At 48.7% G+C, this 18925-nt stretch overlaps 3 protein-coding genes across 5 annotated transcripts in view; 1 reads left to right on the top strand and 2 right to left on the bottom strand.

Annotated features, from left to right (window-relative positions):
• Positions 1 to 99: 99 nt before the first annotated feature.
• LOC137781503 (amine sulfotransferase-like) lies at positions 100 to 14422 on the bottom strand. 3 transcript variants are annotated; one of them, XM_068570297.1, is made up of 7 exons: positions 14326 to 14422; positions 9661 to 9822; positions 5708 to 5925; positions 5090 to 5216; positions 1271 to 1365; positions 995 to 1175; positions 100 to 554 (listed from the first exon to the last, which is right to left on the bottom strand). In XM_068570297.1, the coding sequence occupies exons 2-7, from the start codon at positions 9815 to 9817 to the stop codon at positions 430 to 432; spliced, it is 903 nt and encodes a 300-aa protein (XP_068426398.1). In that variant the 5' UTR covers positions 9818 to 9822; positions 14326 to 14422; the 3' UTR covers positions 100 to 429. The 3 variants fall into 3 exon arrangements, with proteins under 3 accessions (XP_068426398.1, XP_068426397.1, XP_068426399.1); XM_068570296.1 differs by lacking the exon at positions 14326 to 14422 and adding an exon at positions 10865 to 10877; XM_068570298.1 differs by lacking the exon at positions 14326 to 14422 and adding an exon at positions 9914 to 10019.
• On the top strand, positions 5979 to 9144 carry LOC137780861 (serine/arginine-rich splicing factor 4-like). The gene is made up of 3 exons (XM_068569162.1): positions 5979 to 5988; positions 6209 to 6221; positions 8232 to 9144. The coding sequence occupies exons 1-3, from the start codon at positions 5979 to 5981 to the stop codon at positions 9142 to 9144; spliced, it is 936 nt and encodes a 311-aa protein (XP_068425263.1).
• A 1868-nt stretch (positions 14423 to 16290) lies between the features above and the next one.
• The window catches only part of zufsp (zinc finger containing ubiquitin peptidase 1), a 13006-nt gene continuing 10371 nt past the window's right edge, over positions 16291 to 18925 (bottom strand). The window contains exons 9-10 of the mRNA XM_068570098.1: positions 17832 to 18061; positions 16291 to 16448 (exon numbers count right to left, since the gene is read on the bottom strand). Of these exons, the coding sequence (XP_068426199.1) occupies positions 16401 to 16448; positions 17832 to 18061 (278 nt within the window). The 3' untranslated portion in view covers positions 16291 to 16400. The remainder of the gene's footprint in view (positions 16449 to 17831; positions 18062 to 18925) is intronic.

Below are 18925 nucleotides of genomic sequence, written 5' to 3'. Positions count from 1 at the left end.
ACACACGCTCCACACGCTTCTCGCGTGCGGTGGGTCTGGAGCGGCTGACCAGCGGCTCACAGGTTCACATCTTGTCTGCTGCACTTCAACAAAGAACTCCTCCAGCAAGCAGCAACTGCTTTTTGCACAAATGAGAACATTTTATTAACTTCCTTGTTCCCAAACAACTTTTCTAATGCGATGCTTCAAAAAGAATATAGAAATATGTTAACAGAAATCCGACAATGGTTGGAGTTATATTTCTGTACGAGACAACAAGGATTACTGCGCTGAGATTACAACATCTCTACTGCGAGCACGTCTGCTCTCAAGGCAGAGGAGGAAGGGAACACTAGGATGTGCTTTGGAAAACTGCAGAGAGCCAAGTGAATAATGTTGATGAAGCTGCTGCGATCTTCTTCTTGCTGTTGTCATGGGACCAACAACCGATTACGCAACGTCCTCGATGTCCCAGAGAAAAACCAGAGGGATGTCCGCCATCTCCCTGTGGAAGAGCTGGTCAAACCTCTCGCTCTGGAACACGGTGAAGTGCTTCTTCCAGTCGCCGACGGTGCCTGGTGTTCACAAGAAGCAGAAGAGGAAGGGTCGGAGTCATCCTCACTCGTCCCAACACATTGTGTGAGGCTGCCGACTCACAACATGCACGAACACTCAAAGCAGTTCAATATATTCAACAACAACAATGGATCAAAATGCTGCTTTTATGTTTACGCTGCCACTCAGAACAAAGCAGCTAAATGTTGAACTGAGGTGAGTGAGCTTTAATAACAGATATGTAAAGAATAAAGACGACCTCACTGAGCAGAGAGAAGTCGTTTCCTTCGTCTCAGCTCATGAACGGAGGAGAGAACTGAGTTTCACGAAGGTGAGGCCTGATGATTTAAATAAGGGCTATACGTGTCATTCTGGGAAGTTGATTGACTTAAAAACAAAGATATGTATTTTATTGCAGCGCCGCGTGAGTCCAGAGCCCTTTGGCGCTGAGAGCTCTTACCTTTCCTCATGAATCGTCCCTGGTGGTGGCTGAGCAGCTCACCTGGCACCTGCTCGTAGTTGGCCTGAGGGATCTTCTTCATGTTGCTGAAGGTGCTGTGCGTCACCACCTGGGCCAGCTGCTCGGCGCTCAGCTCTTTACCCAAGAAGGAGGCGATCCTCTGCACTGCGGCCTGCAGGTCCTGAGCACGGGACGCAGAGGCAGGAACGATCATTGTGTTACACATGTTCAGACTGACACACAACACGACACGACAGCACATGAACCAGCTCTCACTTGAATCAACTCTTCGTAGGTGATGAACAGCATGTTCATGTCGTCCTTGTGTGAGTACCACGTCTTGATGTGCTGGAACCAGCTGCCACCGAACACTGCAACGCACAATGAGACACAATACCATGAGACACGTTACCATGAGACATGTTACCATGATACATGTTACCATGAGACATGTTACCATGAGACATGTTACCATGAGACATGTTACCAGCAGACATGTTACCAGCAGACATGTTACCAGCAGACATGTTACCATGAGACATGTTACCAGCAGACATGTTACCAGCAGACATGTTACCATGAGACATGTTACCAGCAGACATGTTACCATGAGACATGTTACCATGAGACACACTACCATGAGACACACTACCATGAGACATGTTACCATGAGACATGTTACCATGAGACATGTTACCATGAGACATGTTACCAGCAGACATGTTACCATGAGACATGTTACCATGAGACATGTTACCATGAGATACAATACCATGAGACATGTTACCATGAGACATGTTACCATGAGACACGTTACCAGCAGACATGTTACCAGCAGACACGTTACCATGAGACACGTTACCAGCAGACACGTTACCAGCAGACACGTTACCAGCAGACATGTTACCAGCAGACACGTTACCAGCAGACACGTTACCAGCAGACACGTTACCAGCAGACACGTTACCAGCAGACACGTTACCATGAGACACGTTACCAGCAGACATGTTACCATGAGACACGTTACCAGCAGACATGTTACCAGCAGACATGTTACCATGAGACACGTTACCAGCAGACACGTTACCAGCAGACACGTTACCAGCAGACACGTTACCAGCAGACACGTTACCAGCAGACACGTTACCAGCAGACACGTTACTAGCAGACACGTTACCAGCAGACATGTTACCAGCAGACATGTTACCAGCAGACACGTTACCAGCAGACACGTTACCAGCAGACACGTTACCAGCAGACATGTTACCAGCAGACATGTTACCAGCAGACACGTTACCAGCAGACACGTTACCAGCAGACACGTTACCAGCAGACACGTTACCAGCAGACATGTTACCAGCAGACACGTTACCAGCAGACACGTTACCAGCAGACACGTTACCAGCAGACACGTTACCAGCAGACACGTTACCAGCAGACACGTTACCAGCAGACACGTTACCAGCAGACACGTTACCAGCAGACATGTTACCATGAGACACGTTACCAGCAGACACGTTACCATGAGACACGTTACCAGCAGACACGTTACCAGCAGACATGTTACCATGAGACACGTTACCAGCAGACATGTTACCAGCAGACATGTTACCATGAGACACGTTACCAGCAGACACGTTACCAGCAGACACGTTACCAGCAGACATGTTACCATGAGACACGTTACCAGCAGACACGTTACCAGCAGACACGTTACCATGAGACATGTTACCAGCAGACACGTTACCAGCAGACACGTTACCAGCAGACACGTTACCAGCAGACACGTTACCAGCAGACATGTTACTAGCAGACACGTTACCAGCAGACATGTTACCAGCAGACATGTTACCAGCAGACATGTTACCAGCAGACACGTTACCAGCAGACATGTTACTAGCAGACACGTTACCAGCAGACATGTTACCAGCAGACATGTTACCAGCAGACACGTTACCAGCAGACACGTTACCAGCAGACATGTTACTAGCAGACACGTTACCAGCAGACATGTTACCAGCAGACACGTTACCAGCAGACATGTTACCAGCAGACATGTTACCAGCAGACACGTTACCAGCAGACACGTTACCAGCAGACATGTTACCAGCAGACATGTTACCAGCAGACATGTTACCATGAGACATGTTACCAGCAGACACGTTACCATGAGACACGTTACCAGCAGACATGTTACCAGCAGACATGTTACCATGAGACATGTTACCATGAGACATGTTACCATGAGACATGTTACCATGAGACATGTTACCATGAGACATGTTGCCATGAGACATGTTACAGGCAGACATGTTACCAGCAGACACGTTACCAGCAGACATGTTACCATGAGACATGTTACCAGCAGACACGTTACCAGCAGACACGTTACCAGCAGACATGTTACCATGAGACATGTTACCAGCAGACACGTTACCAGCAGACACGTTACCAGCAGACATGTTACCATGAGACATGTTACCAGCAGACATGTTACCATGAGACATGTTACCATGAGACATGTTACCATGAGACATGTTACCAGTAGACATGTTACAGGCAGACATGTTACCAGCAGACACGTTACCAGCAGACATGTTACCATGAGACATGTTACCAGCAGACACGTTACCAGCAGACACGTTACCAGCAGACATGTTACCATGAGACATGTTACCAGCAGACATGTTACCAGCAGACATGTTACCATGAGACATGTTACCAGTAGACATGTTACCGGCAGACATGTTACCAGCAGACATGTTACTAGCAGACATGTTACCATGAGACATGTTACCAGCAGACATGTTACCAGCAGACATGTTACCATGAGACATGTTACCAGCAGACATGTTACCAGCAGACACGTTACCAGCAGACACGTTACCAGTAGACACGTTACCTGCAGACACGTTACCAGCAGACATGTTACCAGCAGACATGTTACCATGAAACATGTTACCAGCAGACATGTTACCAGCAGACATGTTACCAGCAGACATGTTACCAGCAGACATGTTACCAGCAGACATGTTACCATGAGACACAATACCATGAGACATGTTACCAGCAGACATGTTACCAGCAGACATGTTACCAGCAGACACGTTACCAGCAGACATGTTACCAGCAGACATGTTACCATGAGACACGTTACCAGCAGACATGTTACCAGCAGACATGTTACCAGCAGACATGTTACCATGAGACATGTTACCAGCAGACACGTTACCAGCAGACACGTTACCAGCAGACACGTTACCAGCAGACACGTTACCAGCAGACATGTTACCAGCAGACATGTTACCAGCAGACTTGTTACCATGAGACATGTTACCAGCAGACACGTTACCAGCAGACATGTTACCATGAGACACGTTACCAGCAGACACGTTACCAGCAGACATGTTACCAGCAGACATGTTACCAGCAGACATGTTACCATGAGACATGTTACCAGCAGACACGTTACCAGCAGACACGTTACCAGCAGACATGTTACCAGCAGACATGTTACCAGCAGACATGTTACCATGAGACATGTTACCAGCAGACACGTTACCAGCAGACACGTTACCAGCAGACACGTTACCAGCAGACATGTTACCAGCAGACATGTTACCAGCAGACATGTTACCATGAGACATGTTACCAGCAGACATGTTACCAGCAGACACGTTACCAGCAGACATGTTACCAGCAGACATGTTACCAGCAGACATGTTACCAGCAGACACGTTACCAGCAGACACGTTACCAGCAGACATGTTACTAGCAGACATGTTACCATGAGACATGTTACCATGAGACACGTTACCAGCAGACATGTTACCAGCAGACACGTTACCAGCAGACACGTTACCAGCAGACACGTTACCAGCAGACACGTTACTAGCAGACACGTTACCAGTAGACATGTTACCAGCAGACACGTTACCAGTAGACATGTTACCAGCAGACACGTTACCAGCAGACACGTTACTAGCAGACACGTTACCAGTAGACATGTTACCAGCAGACACGTTACCAGTAGACATGTTACCAGCAGACATGTTACCAGCACCACTGCGTTAGAGAGACAGAAGAACAACTTGCCGTCTCCTCTCAGGAATCTTTCAAAGAAGTCGTCGAAATCCGTCGGCGTCTCCAACATGTTGGCGAGCTTATGGAAGTAGAAGTAAGACACGACCACATCTTTGGGATTTCTTGCCACGTAGATCACCTGAAAGAGGAGCAGTGTGTGTCAGCGGTGACGACTCGTCCAGAAGGAAGAAGCTGCTTCCAGCATGAGAACCCAGCGGACCGGCCTCGAGGAGGAGCGCCCCCTCCTGGACGTCCTGAGGGACCTGAGGTCTCCTCTGTGAAGGTCCTGTGTGTATGACCCCTTCCACCAGCTGGCTCTTTGAGGATGTTCTCATTATACCTTGTTATGTTACCAACAAACTTTATATGTGCTTTGTTACTTGCAAACATGTTGACATTCAACAAATCACTGGCAGAAATGTACACGGCCAACATGGTTTCTGTTCGTTCACACGACGACATGCTGAATCATTCTCAACAGGTTAGCGTGCGCTGGCTAAGTCATTCATTCACTCTGAGTGTCTTTTTGGTTTTAAGGACCCTCGCCAACAACCCGCTGGCTGGACGGCAGACATGTACCCACCAAGAGAGAACCCTCAGTGAGGATGTAGGGAAACAGCTGGAGCTGACCTTGCCCTTCTTCTGGCTCAGAGCAGAAGGCATGAACTGGAACGGCAGGTGGCTGACTCTCATCCTCGGCGACGGGGCCGTGATAAACGTCTGTCTGTTGCCCATCAGCTCGATCCAGGGGATGAGCTCAGCGTTGGAGTATTTGCTGAGCTTACTGATGGCTGTCAGATCTCCCTTTGCCTCCAGGAGCAGCAGGATCTGCTGCATCCAGATGGTCCCTGTCAAACAGAGCAGACAGGCCTCATTTCCACCTCCCAGACCTGCGTGTCCGATGCCAGCAAGTAGGTCAACCGCGTGAGCACACCTCTCCTCTCTCTGTGGGCAGCTTGTCCTGCTTTCTGCTTTTCACAAAACACATTTGATACCCTGCTCTCTGTTCAAATCAATTTGCAACACACAAAGGAACAGGACATCGGTGTGCACATACTAATCAGCCTCGTTCTTTCCTCTGTGCTGAGGGCTCCAAGAATCACTCTGACCTCAAGTGCACTCCTTCTGCAGGACCCTGGCCCAAGTGCGTCTTGAGGCCCCGTGCTGGGACCCCGTGCTGAGGCCCCGTTTGCACCTGGTCTTGGCGATCCCATCACCAGGACGGTTCCAAGTACACGTCAGAACATGTCTCCACCAGGTCTAGACTGAGCACCAGGTCTGGAGTGAGCACCAGGTCTAGACTGAGCACCAGGTCTAGAGCAAGCACCAGGTCTAGACTGAGCACCAGGTCTAGAGCAAGCACGAGGTCTAGACTGAGCACCAGGTCTGAAGCAAGCACCAGGTCTAGAGCAAGCACCAGGTCTAGAGCGAGCACCAGGTCTAGAGCGAGCACCAGGTCTAGAGCAAGCACCAGGTCTAGACTGAGCACCAGGTCTGAAGCAAGCATTAGGTCTTGACTGAGCACCAGGTCTAGAGCAAGCACCAGGTCTGGAGTGAGCACCAGGTCTAGAGCAAGCACCAGGTCTAGAGCAAGCACCAGGTCTAGACTGAGCACCAGGTCTAGAGCAAGCACCAGGTCTAGACTGAGCACTAGATCTAGACTGAGCACCAGGTCTAGACTGAACACTAGGTCTAGACTGAGGACCAGGTCTGAAGCGAGCACCAGGTCTAGACAGAGCACCAGGTCTGAAGCGAGCACCAGATCTAGACTGAGCACTAGGTGTAGACTGAGCACCAGGTCTAGACTGAACACTAGGTCTAGACTGAGCACCAGGTCTGAAGCGAGCACCAGGTCTAGACTGAGCACCAGGTCTAGACTGAGCACCTGGTCTGAAGCAAGCACCAGGTCTAGAGCAAGCCCCAGGTCTAGACTGAGCACCAGGTCTAGAGCAAGCACCAGGTCTAGAGCGAGCACCAGGTCTAGAGCGAGCACGAGGTCTAGAGCGAGCACCAAGTCTCGAGCGAGCACCAGGTCTCGAGCGAGCACCAGGTCTAGAGCGAGCACCAGGTCTCGAGTGAGCACCAGGTCTCGAGTTTGCACCAGGTCTAGAGCAAGCACCAGGTCTAGAGCAAGCACCAGGTCTAGACTGAGCACCAGGTCTAGACTGAGCACTAGGTCTAGACTGAGGACCAGGTCTTGACCGAGGACCAAGTCTGAAACGAGCACCAGGTCTAGACTGAGCACCAGGTCTAGAGCGAGCACCAGGTCTAGAGCAAGCACCAGGTCTGAAGCAAGCACCAGGTCTAGACTGAGCACCAGGTCTAGACTGAGCACCAAGTCTAGAGCGAGCACCAGGTCTAGACCAAGCACCAGCTCGAGAGCGAGCACCAGGTCGAGAGCGAGCACCAGGTCTAGAGCGAGCACCAGGTCTAGAGGAAGCACCAGGTCTAGAGCAAGCACCAGGTCTAGACTGAGCACCAGGTCTAGAGCGAGCACCAGGTCTAGAGCAAGCACCAGGTCTGAAGCGAGCACTGGGTCCAGAGCAAGCACCAGGTCTAGACTGAGCACCAGGTCTAGAGTAAGCACCAGGGCTAGAGCGAGCACCAGGGCTAGAGCGAGCACCAGGTCTAGAGGGAGCACCAGGTCTAGAGCAAGCACCAGGTCTAGAGCAAGCACCAGGTCTAGAGCAAGCACCAGGTCTAGAGCAAGCACCAGGTCTAGAGCGAGCTCCAGGTCTCGAGCGAGCACTAGGTCTCGAGCAAGCACCAGGTCTAGAGCAAGCACAAGGTCTAGACTGAGCACCAGGTCGAGACTGAGCACTAGGTCTAGACTGAGGACCAGGTCTTGACTGAGGACCAGGTCTGAAACGAGCACCAGGTCTAGACTGAGCACCAGGTCTGAAACGAGCACCAGGTCTAGACTCAGCACCAGGTCTGAAGCGAGCACCAGATCTAGACTGAGTACCAGGTCTAGAGCAAGCACCAGGTCTGAAGCGAGCACCGGGTCTAGAGCAAGCACCAGGTCTAGACTGAGCACCAGGTCTAGAGCGAGCACCAGGTCTAGAGCAAGCACCAGGTCTAGAGCAAGCACCAGGTCTAGAGCAAGCACCAGGTCTAGAGCAAGCACCAGGTCTGAAGCGAGCACCGTGTCTAGAGCAAGCACCAGGTCTAGACTGAGCACCAGGTCTAGAGCGAGCACCAGGTCTAGACTGAGCACCAGGTCTGGAGCGAGCACCAGGTCTAGACTGAGCACCAGGTCTGGAGCGAGCACCAGGTCTGGAGCGAGCACCAGGTCTGGAGCGAGCACCAGGTCTAGACTGAGCACCGGGTCTAGACTAAGCACTAGGTCTAGACTGAGCACCAGGTCTAGAGCGAGCACCAGGTCTAGAGCGAGCACCAGGTCTAGACTGAGCACCAGGTCTGGAGCGAGCACCAGGTCTAGACTGAGCACCAGGTCTGGAGCGAGCACCAGGTCTAGACTGAGCACCGGGTCTAGACTAAGCACTAGGTCTAGACTGAGCACCAGGTCTAGACTGAGCACTAGGTCTAGACTGAGCACCAGGTCTAGACTGAGCACCAGGTCTGAAGCGAGCACCAGATCTAGACCGAGCACCAGGTCTGAAGCGAGCACCAGATCTAGACTGACCACCAGGTCTGAAGCGAGTACCAGGTCTAGACTGAGCACCAGGTCTAGACTGAGCACCAGGTCTGGAGCGAGCACCAGGTCTAGACTGAGCACCAGGTCTGGAGCGAGCACCAGGTCTAGACTGAGCACCGGGTCTAGACTAAGCACTAGGTCTAGACTGAGCACCAGGTCTAGACTGAGCACTAGGTCTAGACTGAGCACCAGGTCTAGACTGAGCACCAGGTCTGAAGCGAGCACCAGATCTAGACCGAGCACCAGGTCTGAAGCGAGCACCAGATCTAGACTGACCACCAGGTCTGAAGCGAGTACCAGGTCTAGACTGAGCACCAGGTCTAGACTGAGCACCAGGTCTGGAGCGAGCTGGTGGTCTGTGGGGGCCGAGGCAGCACTGCCCTGTCCCTGCCTCGTCTGCCCACTTTAAAGAACAAGAAGAAGACGACACAATGCAGACGGTCTATCTTCAGGATTTCTTCCAGGCAAACCCAAACTGCCCAACATGTCGGACACAACATTAACGTTCAATACAAAGGCGGGAAGTTCCCCGTCGGAGACGAAGCCAGCTTTCATTTTTGATTTGAGAACCAACTGGAGAAACAAAAAGACCTTTTTCCTCGTTGCATGTTTCCCTCTGACGGCGAAGGCATGCCCCAGCCTACTGCTCTCTGATTGGCTTACCTGACACTCTTACCCTAACCGAACCAACCCAATCAGCTAATGCTAAAGATGAAGCTAAAACTAAAGATGAAGCTAAAGATGAAGAGGAAGCTAAAGATGAAGAGGAAGCTAAAGATGAAGAGGAAGCTAAAGATGGAGTTTGTTTGCTATGTTTGCATTAAGTGCCGTCCTCTTGGGATCCAGTCGCCCAAGACGCATTTTAAAATGAAATGATGAGTTCTGTGTGCATAAAAGGGCTCCTCCATCTTGGTTTTCTTCTCACCTGATTTGGGGTATGTGACAACAAACACATCAGAGTCTCTGATCTCCAGGTCGTAAATCTGGTCCACGTCATCTGGATCATGAGTCCCGTTGATCAGCTTGAAGCCTTTGTGTGGCACCAGATCGTGGTTCTGAGCCCCGGCATCATTCACGTCCATGATAGCTAAAGCAAAGTAAACAGGACATCAGCCAGAAAGCACAGAGACGTCCACGTCTACAGCTGAAAGTATTACTCATTTCAAAGTGATGACAACCTATAAGTCCCGACTGGTGTTATGCATGTGAAGGATAAATCCAAGATGTCAAACAGATTCAGCAGTGAAAACAGGGTTAGAAGCTAAAGATGAAGCTTGAACTAACAATGAAGCTAAAGCTAAAGATGAAGATAAAACTAAAGATGAAGCTAAAACTAAAAATGAAGCTAAAGATGAAACTCAATATGAAGCTAAAACTAAAGCTGAAGCTAAAGATCAAGCCAAAGCTAAAGATGAGGCTAAAGATGAAGTTAAAACTAAAGATGAACTAAAACTAAAAATGAAGCTAAAGATGAAGCTATATATAAAGATGAAGCTAAAACAAAAGATGAAGCTAAAGATGAAACTCTATATAAAGCTAAAGATGAGGCTAAAGCTAAAGATGAAGATAAAGATGACAATAAAGCTGAAGATGAAGCTAAAACTAAATATGAAGCTAAATATGAAGCTAAAACTAAAGATGAAGCTAAAGCAAAAGATGAAGCTGAAGAGGAAGCTGACGCTAAAGATGAAGAGGAAGCTAACGCTAAAGATGAAGCTAAAGCCCAGTGTGAAAGTCATCCCCCATTGATTACTATTTATTTATTACTATTATTGATTACTTCCGATTAGTCTTCCATTACATTAGCTTTACGACACACAGCTCTTCATCTAGCCACTAACCATCATCATCATCATCATCATCAGTTACGTTAGGGTCTCCTTTACATTAACTTAGACTTTAATAGTTTCACATAGGGACACATTTGAAACCAGGTATACAGAAGCTTACTGTTGAATACAATCTGGAGTCATCATGATACCTTCATGTACGTAGTGAATTAAACAAGTGAGAACTGCAGGGCCAGAACGACGGCATATGAACACATGAACAAGACCATGAAGAGAGGAAACCAGACCAAAGCTGCTGTGCAGTGGGTCACATGACTATACATCCCATAGTAGCCTCACCCATGAAGCTGGGTTCATATTCCAGTGTGGAGTTGCACAATGTGGAGACCTGTGTTTACATATGCAAATGAAGCATTATCATATCAGGAATGTGATGAATAAATAAAGACAAATAGAATGAAGAGAAACACCTTGAGGACAAAGATGAGAATGAAAGTTAACTGCAGGTCATGTTAAACTCTAGAGCAGCAGGTCAACATGTTAAACTCTAGAGCAGCAGGTCAACATGTTAAACTCTAGAGCAGCGGGTCAACATGTTAAACTCTAGAGCAGCAGGTCAACATGTTAAACTCTAGAGCAGCAGGTCAACATGTTAAACTCTAGAGCAGCGGGTCAACATGTTAAACTATAGAGCAGCGGGGCAACATGTTAAACTCTAGAGCAGCAGGCCAACATGTTAAACTCTAGAGCAGCAGGCCAACATGTTAAACTCTAGAGCAGCAGGCCAACATGTTAAACTCTAGAGCAGCAGGTCAACATGTTAAACTCTAGAGCAGCGGGTCAACATGTTAAACTCTAGAGCAGCAGGTCAACATGTTAAACTCTAGAGCAACAGGTCAACATGCTAAACTCTAGAGCAACAGGTCAACATGCTAAACTCTAGAGCAACAGGTCAACATGTTAAACTCTAGAGCAGCGGGTCAACATGTTAAACTCTAGAGCAGCGGGTCAACATGTTAAACTCTAGAGCAACAGGTCAACATGTTAAACTCTAGAGCAACAGGTCAACATGTTAAACTCTAGAGCAGCGGGTCAACATGTTAAACTCTAGAGCAGCAGGTCAACATGTTAAACTCTAGAGCAACAGGTCAACATGTTAAACTCTAGAGCAACAGGTCAACATGCTAAACTCTAGAGCAACAGGTCAACATGTTAAACTCTAGAGCAGCGGGTCAACATGTTAAACTCTAGAGCAGCAGGTCAACATGTTAAACTCTAGAGCAACAGGTCAACATGTTAAACTCTAGAGCAACAGGTCAACATGCTAAAGCCTAGAGCAGCGGGTCAACATGTTAAACTCTAGAGCAGCGGGTCAACATGTTAAACTCTAGAGCAGCGGGTCAACATGTTAAACTCTAGAGCAGCGGGTCAACATGTTAAACTCTAGAGCAGCAGGTCAACATGTTAAACTCTAGAGCAACAGGTCAACATGTTAAACTCTAGAGCAACAGGTCAACATGTTAAACTCTAGAGCAACAGGTCAACATGCTAAACTCTAGAGCAACAGGTCAACATGTTAAACTCTAGAGCAGCGGGTCAACATGTTAAACTCTAGAGCAGCAGGTCAACATGTTAAACTCTAGAGCAACAGGTCAACATGTTAAACTCTAGAGCAACAGGTCAACATGCTAAAGCCTAGAGCAACGGGTCAACATGTTAAACTCTAGAGCAGCGGGTCAACATGTTAAACTCTAGAGCAGCGGGTCAACATGTTAAACTCTAGAGCAGCGGGTCAACATGTTAAACTCTAGAGCAGCGGGTCAACATGTTAAACTCTAGAGCAGCAGGTCAACATGTTAAACTCTAGAGCAGCGGGTCAACATGTTAAACTCTAGAGCAGCGGGTCAACATGTTAAACTCTAGAGCAGCGGGTCAACATGTTTAACTCTAGCGCAGCGGGTCAACATGTTAAACTCTAGAGCAGCAGGTCAACATGTTAAACTCTAGAGCAGCAGGTCAACATGTTAAACTCTCAAGCAGCAGGTCAACATGTTAAACTCTAGAGCAGCAGGTCAACATGTTAAACTCTCAAGCAGCAGGTCAACATGTTAAACTCTAGAGCAGCAGGTCAACATGTTAAACTCTAGAGCAGCGGGTCAACATGTTAAACTCTAGAGCAGCGGGTCAACATGTTAAACTCTAGAGCAGCGGGTCAACATGTTTAACTCTAGCGCAGCGGGTCAACATGTTAAACTCTAGAGCAGCAGGTCAACATGTTAAACTCTAGAGCAACAGGTCAACATGTTAAACTCTAGAGCAACAGGTCAACATGCTAAACTCTAGAGCAACAGGTCAACATGTTAAACTCTAGAGCAGCGGGTCAACATGTTAAACTCTAGAGCAGCAGGTCAACATGTTAAACTCTAGAGCAACAGGTCAACATGTTAAACTCTAGAGCAACATGCTAAAGCCTAGAGCAGCGGGTCAACATGTTAAACTCTAGAGCAGCGGGTCAACATGTTAAACTCTAGAGCAGCGGGTCAACATGTTAAACTCTAGAGCAGCGGGTCAACATGTTAAACTCTAGAGCAGCAGGTCAACATGTTAAACTCTAGAGCAACAGGTCAACATGTTAAACTCTAGAGCAACAGGTCAACATGTTAAACTCTAGAGCAACAGGTCAACATGCTAAAGCCTAGAGCAACGGGTCAACATGTTAAACTCTAGAGCAGCGGGTCAACATGTTAAACTCTAGAGCAGCGGGTCAACATGTTAAACTCTAGAGCAGCGGGTCAACATGTTAAACTCTAGAGCAGCGGGTCAACATGTTAAACTCTAGAGCAGCAGGTCAACATGTTAAACTCTAGAGCAGCGGGTCAACATGTTAAACTCTAGAGCAGCGGGTCAACATGTTAAACTCTAGAGCAGCGGGTCAACATGTTTAACTCTAGCGCAGCGGGTCAACATGTTAAACTCTAGAGCAGCAGGTCAACATGTTAAACTCTAGAGCAGCAGGTCAACATGTTAAACTCTCAAGCAGCAGGTCAACATGTTAAACTCTAGAGCAGCAGGTCAACATGTTAAACTCTCAAGCAGCAGGTCAACATGTTAAACTCTAGAGCAGCAGGTCAACATGTTAAACTCTAGAGCAGCGGGTCAACATGTTAAACTCTAGAGCAGCGGGTCAACATGTTAAACTCTAGAGCAGCGGGTCAACATGTTTAACTCTAGCGCAGCGGGTCAACATGTTAAACTCTAGAGCAGCAGGTCAACATGTTAAACTCTAGAGCAGCAGGTCAACATGTTAAACTCTCAAGCAGCAGGTCAACATGTTAAACTCTAGAGCAGCAGGTCAACATGTTAAACTCTCAAGCAGCAGGTCAACATGTTAAACTCTAGAGCAGCAGGTCAACATGTTAAACTCTAGAGCAGCGGGTCAACATGTTAAACTCTAGAGCAGCGGGTCAACATGTTAAACTCTAGAGCAGCGGGTCAACATGTTTAACTCTAGCGCAGCGGGTCAACATGTTAAACTCTAGAGCAGCAGGTCAACATGTTAAACTCTAGAGCAGCAGGTCAACATGTGATCACTAGAATCTTCTCTGAGTCCTGAAGTCTGGACACAACGCGTGTTCATGCTCAAACTCCTAATTGACCAGCACGAGACACAAAAGATGCTTTCTGCTGCTGGGCTGCTCCTCAGCGGCCAGTGAACTAGTGAAACCAGTGAACTAGTGAAACCAGTGAAACCAGTGAACTAGTGAACCAGTGAACCAGCGCACGCGCCGCGCGGTGCCTACCTGCTCGGCTCGCCTTTCGTCCGCAGCGGAATCCTTAAGATCCTCGATCCTGTCTCACAAACACTGAACCATGCGGACATGAGCCGCGCGCCACGGACACGCCCCTTTCCGCTCGCGACAGGCAAGAGAGAGAGAGAGAGAGAGAGAGAGAGAGAGAGAGAGAGAGAGAGAGAGAGAGACTAAGGAGACTCAGCAGTCATAACAAGTTATAAATATTTTATAATGTAATAGTTTGTCACAGATCCTCTCCATGTATTATAATGTCCTCATGTTCCAGCTCCTTCATGTGTTCATCAGCTCCATGTGGCTATCTACTCCCTCATGTGTTTCTCTGCTCCTTCATGTGTTCATCTGCTCCTTCATGTGTTCATCTGCTCCTTCATGTGTTCATCTGCTCCTTCATGTCTCTTTATGGCTTCTTCCTGTTTAACAGCATTTTTTATCCAATCACACGTCCCCTGTCTTCCTCTCTTCTCGTCTGGACGTGTGATTGGTCACAGGGCCCATGTGACCTTCAGCTAGAACCTCAGGACTTACTGATGACCTCCGTCTCTCAGAGGTTCATGTGCGTCTGCTGAGTTGCTGGTTGTGTTATTGTTTTATACATTTACAATCGCATTGAATCATAAACCAGCTCCGCGCTGTAGTTGCTGCTGCACCTGGGGGTGCTGCGTCTCTCCCTCAAGGTGTCAGCTGGCCTGCTGTGTGTTGTGTGCACTGTGCAGCGTTTCAGTGCCGCGGTTTTGTTGGATTGATTTGCTAGAACTAAATGTGACTGGTTGCATTGTTGTTGACCCGACGGGGTTGGGCCAGCCAGGATGCACAACATCACGAGGTACATGTGTCGTGTGTGATGTCATGTGTGTGTCATGTGTGTGTCGTGTGTGTGTCATGGACAAAATGTCTGTTTACCTCAAAGTTAGAGAACGATAGCTTAGCTCTGACGAGCTGCTTTCCTTGTTTCAGTCACTTGAGTGAACGCAGAGGATCAAACAGTTCAGATAACAGACAGTACACACTGATCTAGTAGACCTAGTACTACAGCAGATACTCTAGTACTACAGCAGATACTCTAGTACTACAGCAGATACTCTAGTACTACAGCAGATACTCTAGTACTACAGCAGATACTCTAGTACTACAGCAGATACTCTAGTACTACAGCAGATACTCTAGTACTACAGCAGATACTCTAGTACTACAGCAGATACTCTAGTACTACAGCAGATACTCTAGTACTACAGCAGATACTCTAGTACTACAGCAGATACTCTAGTACTACAGCAGATACTCTAGTACTACAGCAGATACTCTAGTACTACAGCAGATACTCTAGTACTACAGCAGATACTCTAGTACTACAGCAGATACTCTAGTACTACAGCAGATACTCTAGTACTACAGCAGATACTCTAGTACTACAGCAGATACTCGAGTACTACAGCAGATACTCGAGTACTACAGCAGATACTCGAGTACTACAGCAGATACTCGAGTACTACAGCAGATACTCGAGTACTACAGCAGATACTCGAGTACTACACTAGTACTACAGCAGATACTCTAGTACTACAGCAGATACTCGAGTACTACACTAGTACTACAGCAGATACTCGAGTACTACAGCAGATACTCGAGTACTACAGCAGATACTCTAGTACTACACTAGTACTACAGCAGCACCAGGATGTTTTCTCCTTCCAGACGTCACCTGAGGCGGTTTGGTTCTCACCTCCCTGTGTGGCGTCAGGCGGTGTGTCAGAGCGAGTCCTCCTGTGCAATAAGCCCCTCCCACTAACAGGAGGGATGAGGCGCGATAACAGGACGACTGACACAATCAAATATTTCATCTTTTCCGTGTGTTCTGTGAGAGATCCTCAGATGAGTCAGCGCGTTGTTGTCGCTTCTTTTGAGGACACCAAGGTGAGTTCACTGCAAATGACGGGACGCACCGAGGAGCACACACTTTATTTAACCAATAAGAAAACGTCCACATGGTTTCATTGATCACGATCACGTTCAATACTTCCTGATGTTCATGTTCACAGTAAAAACCCTCCAGACGCAGGAGACGCTCACGGGACGCGCTCAGCGCACAGCGACCTGCAGCGCAGCACGCTCACCTGCAGAGAACACAGAGTACACACAGAGTACACACAGAGTACACACAGAGTACACACACAGAGAACACACAGAGTACACACAGAGTACACACAGAGTACACACAGAGTACACACACAGAGAGAGTACACACACAGAGAGTACACACAGAGTACACACAGAGTACACACACACAGAGAACACACAGAGAACACACACACAGAGAACACACAGAGAACACACAGAGAACACACAGAGTACACACACACAGAGAACACACAGAGAACACACACACAGAGTACACACAGAGAACACACAGAGTACACACACAGAACACACAGAGTACACACAGAGTACACACAGAGTACACACAGAGTACACACACAGAACACACAGAGTACACACACAGAACACACAGAGTACACACAGAGTACACACAGAGAACACACAGAGTACACACAGAGTACACACAGAGTACACACAGAGTACACACAGAGAACACACAGAGTACACACAGAGTACACACAGAGTACACACAGAGTACACACAGAGAGTACACACACAGAGTACACACAGAGTACACACAGAGTACACACAGAGTACACACAGAGAACACACAGAGTACACACAGAGTACACACAGAGTACACACACAGAGTACACACACAGAGTACACACAGAGAACACACACAGAGAACACACACAGAGTACACACAGAGTACACACAGAGTACACACAGAGTACACACACAGAGTACACACACAGAGTACACACACAGAGTACACACAGAGAACACACACAGAGAACACACACAGAGTACACACAGAGTACACACAGAGAGTACACACAGAGTACACACACAGAGTACACACACAGAGTACACACACAGAGTACACACAGAGAACACACACAGAGAACACACACAGAGTACACAGAGAGTACACACAGAGTACACACACAGAGTACACACACAGAGTACACACACAGAGAACACACACAGAGTACACACACAGAGTACACACACAGAGTACACACAGAGAGTACACACAGAGTACACACAGAGTACACACACAGAGAACACACACAGAGTACACACACAGAGTACACACACAGAGTACACACAGAGAACACACACAGAGAACACACACAGAGTACACACACAGAGTACACACAGAGTACACACAGAGTACACACAGAGTACACACAGAGTACATTTAGTCACGCTGCTGATGATCAATCAGAAAACCAGGATCTGTTCTCCTGACACATGTTGACCTCTTAACCACACACACACACACACACACACACACACACACACACACACACACACACACACACACACACACACACACACACACACACACACACACACACACACACACACACACACACACACCCCCCCCTCACCTCCTCTGTGCTCATGGGTCCGGTCACGGCCACCAGCTGGTACTGCCGGTGCTTCAGGCCACTCAGTCGCGTTCTGACTCTGCGGGCGGCGGCGGCGCTCAGCGGCTCGGTGGCGTTGGGGGGCGGGGCGTTGGGGGGCGGGGCGTTGGGGGGCGGGGCGGCGGGGTCCAGCAGCAGGAGGCTCAGGCCGCCGCCCCTCTGCTCCACGCCCACGATGCAGCGGCTGTGACCTGCAGGAGGAGAGGTCACCGTCTGAACCGCAACACACTCTTCTCTCTGCGCGGACCACACACACTTCTTGAAAAGGAAGTCCTGCGGTGGACGCAGGAAGGGGCGGGGCTTCTGTTTACTAGACCTGAGAGTTGAATTTCATTGAAAACACAGGAAGTTATATTTCCAACATTTTCCCAAGTTGCAACCAAAGATGGACTACAGGAGGCTCCGTGTTGTTGCTGGACCTCCTGCAACAGGAAACACAGCTGTGCTGTCAGGCTGAGCCCTGACAGAGAAACACACACCTGACCCAGGTACTGAGGCGCCCGTGACAACACGCTGCTGGACGCTACGCGTGGGAGGAGCCAGTCAGCCCTACTCCTGCGCCTGCAGAACACTGTGGGATGTGACCAACGGTCCAGGTCTAACACGCCGACCTGCAGCCGAGAGGTTCTGCTCATCGCGAGGCGGAGAACTCCGACGATGAGCAGCAGTCTCAAGATCAGTGACATCAGGATGACATCATGGGAGACTGAAGCACGAAATCCACTCCAGCGACAAGCAGCTGGTCCTCCACGGAGTGAACCGGACTGAGTCCCGTGAAGTCAACAACACTGCACCGTGATGCGTCACAGCCTCACCACCTGCCGCTAGCGCCGCCCGACCGCACCAGAAGAAGATTCATCGGGTCATAAAGGTTCTTCTCTGATTAGACTTCCAAACACTGAGCCGTCATTTAAAGCCCTCAGTGGTTGACGTCAGATCGACACGCATGAAGGAGGAGGAACATGAGTGAGTCGCCCGACAGCGTCCTCACTCAGGAGCCTCCGTGCAGGCTGGGGTTGGGCCAGCGCAGGCTGCGCCTCGGTGCTGCGCCTCGG

Source organism: Clinocottus analis, unplaced genomic scaffold, assembly GCF_023055335.1.
Source record: "Clinocottus analis isolate CAN_PGR_092001 unplaced genomic scaffold, fCliAna1.0.p SCAF_9, whole genome shotgun sequence".
Taxonomy (NCBI): domain Eukaryota; kingdom Metazoa; phylum Chordata; class Actinopteri; order Perciformes; family Cottidae; genus Clinocottus; species Clinocottus analis.
This window is presented reverse-complemented; position numbering and strand designations above follow the sequence as displayed.

What these genes read in the sequence shown, in the direction of transcription:
- LOC137781503 (XM_068570296.1), bottom strand. An exon ending in TGTCACATACCCCAAATCAG is followed by an intron (nt 5,926 to 9,660) that starts GTGAGAAGAAAA and finishes TCTGTTTGACAG; the next exon opens with GGACCATCTGGATGCAGCAG. An exon ending in TGAGCCAGAAGAAGGGCAAG is followed by an intron (nt 5,217 to 5,707) that starts GTCAGCTCCAGC and finishes CTCCTCTTTCAG; the next exon opens with GTGATCTACGTGGCAAGAAA.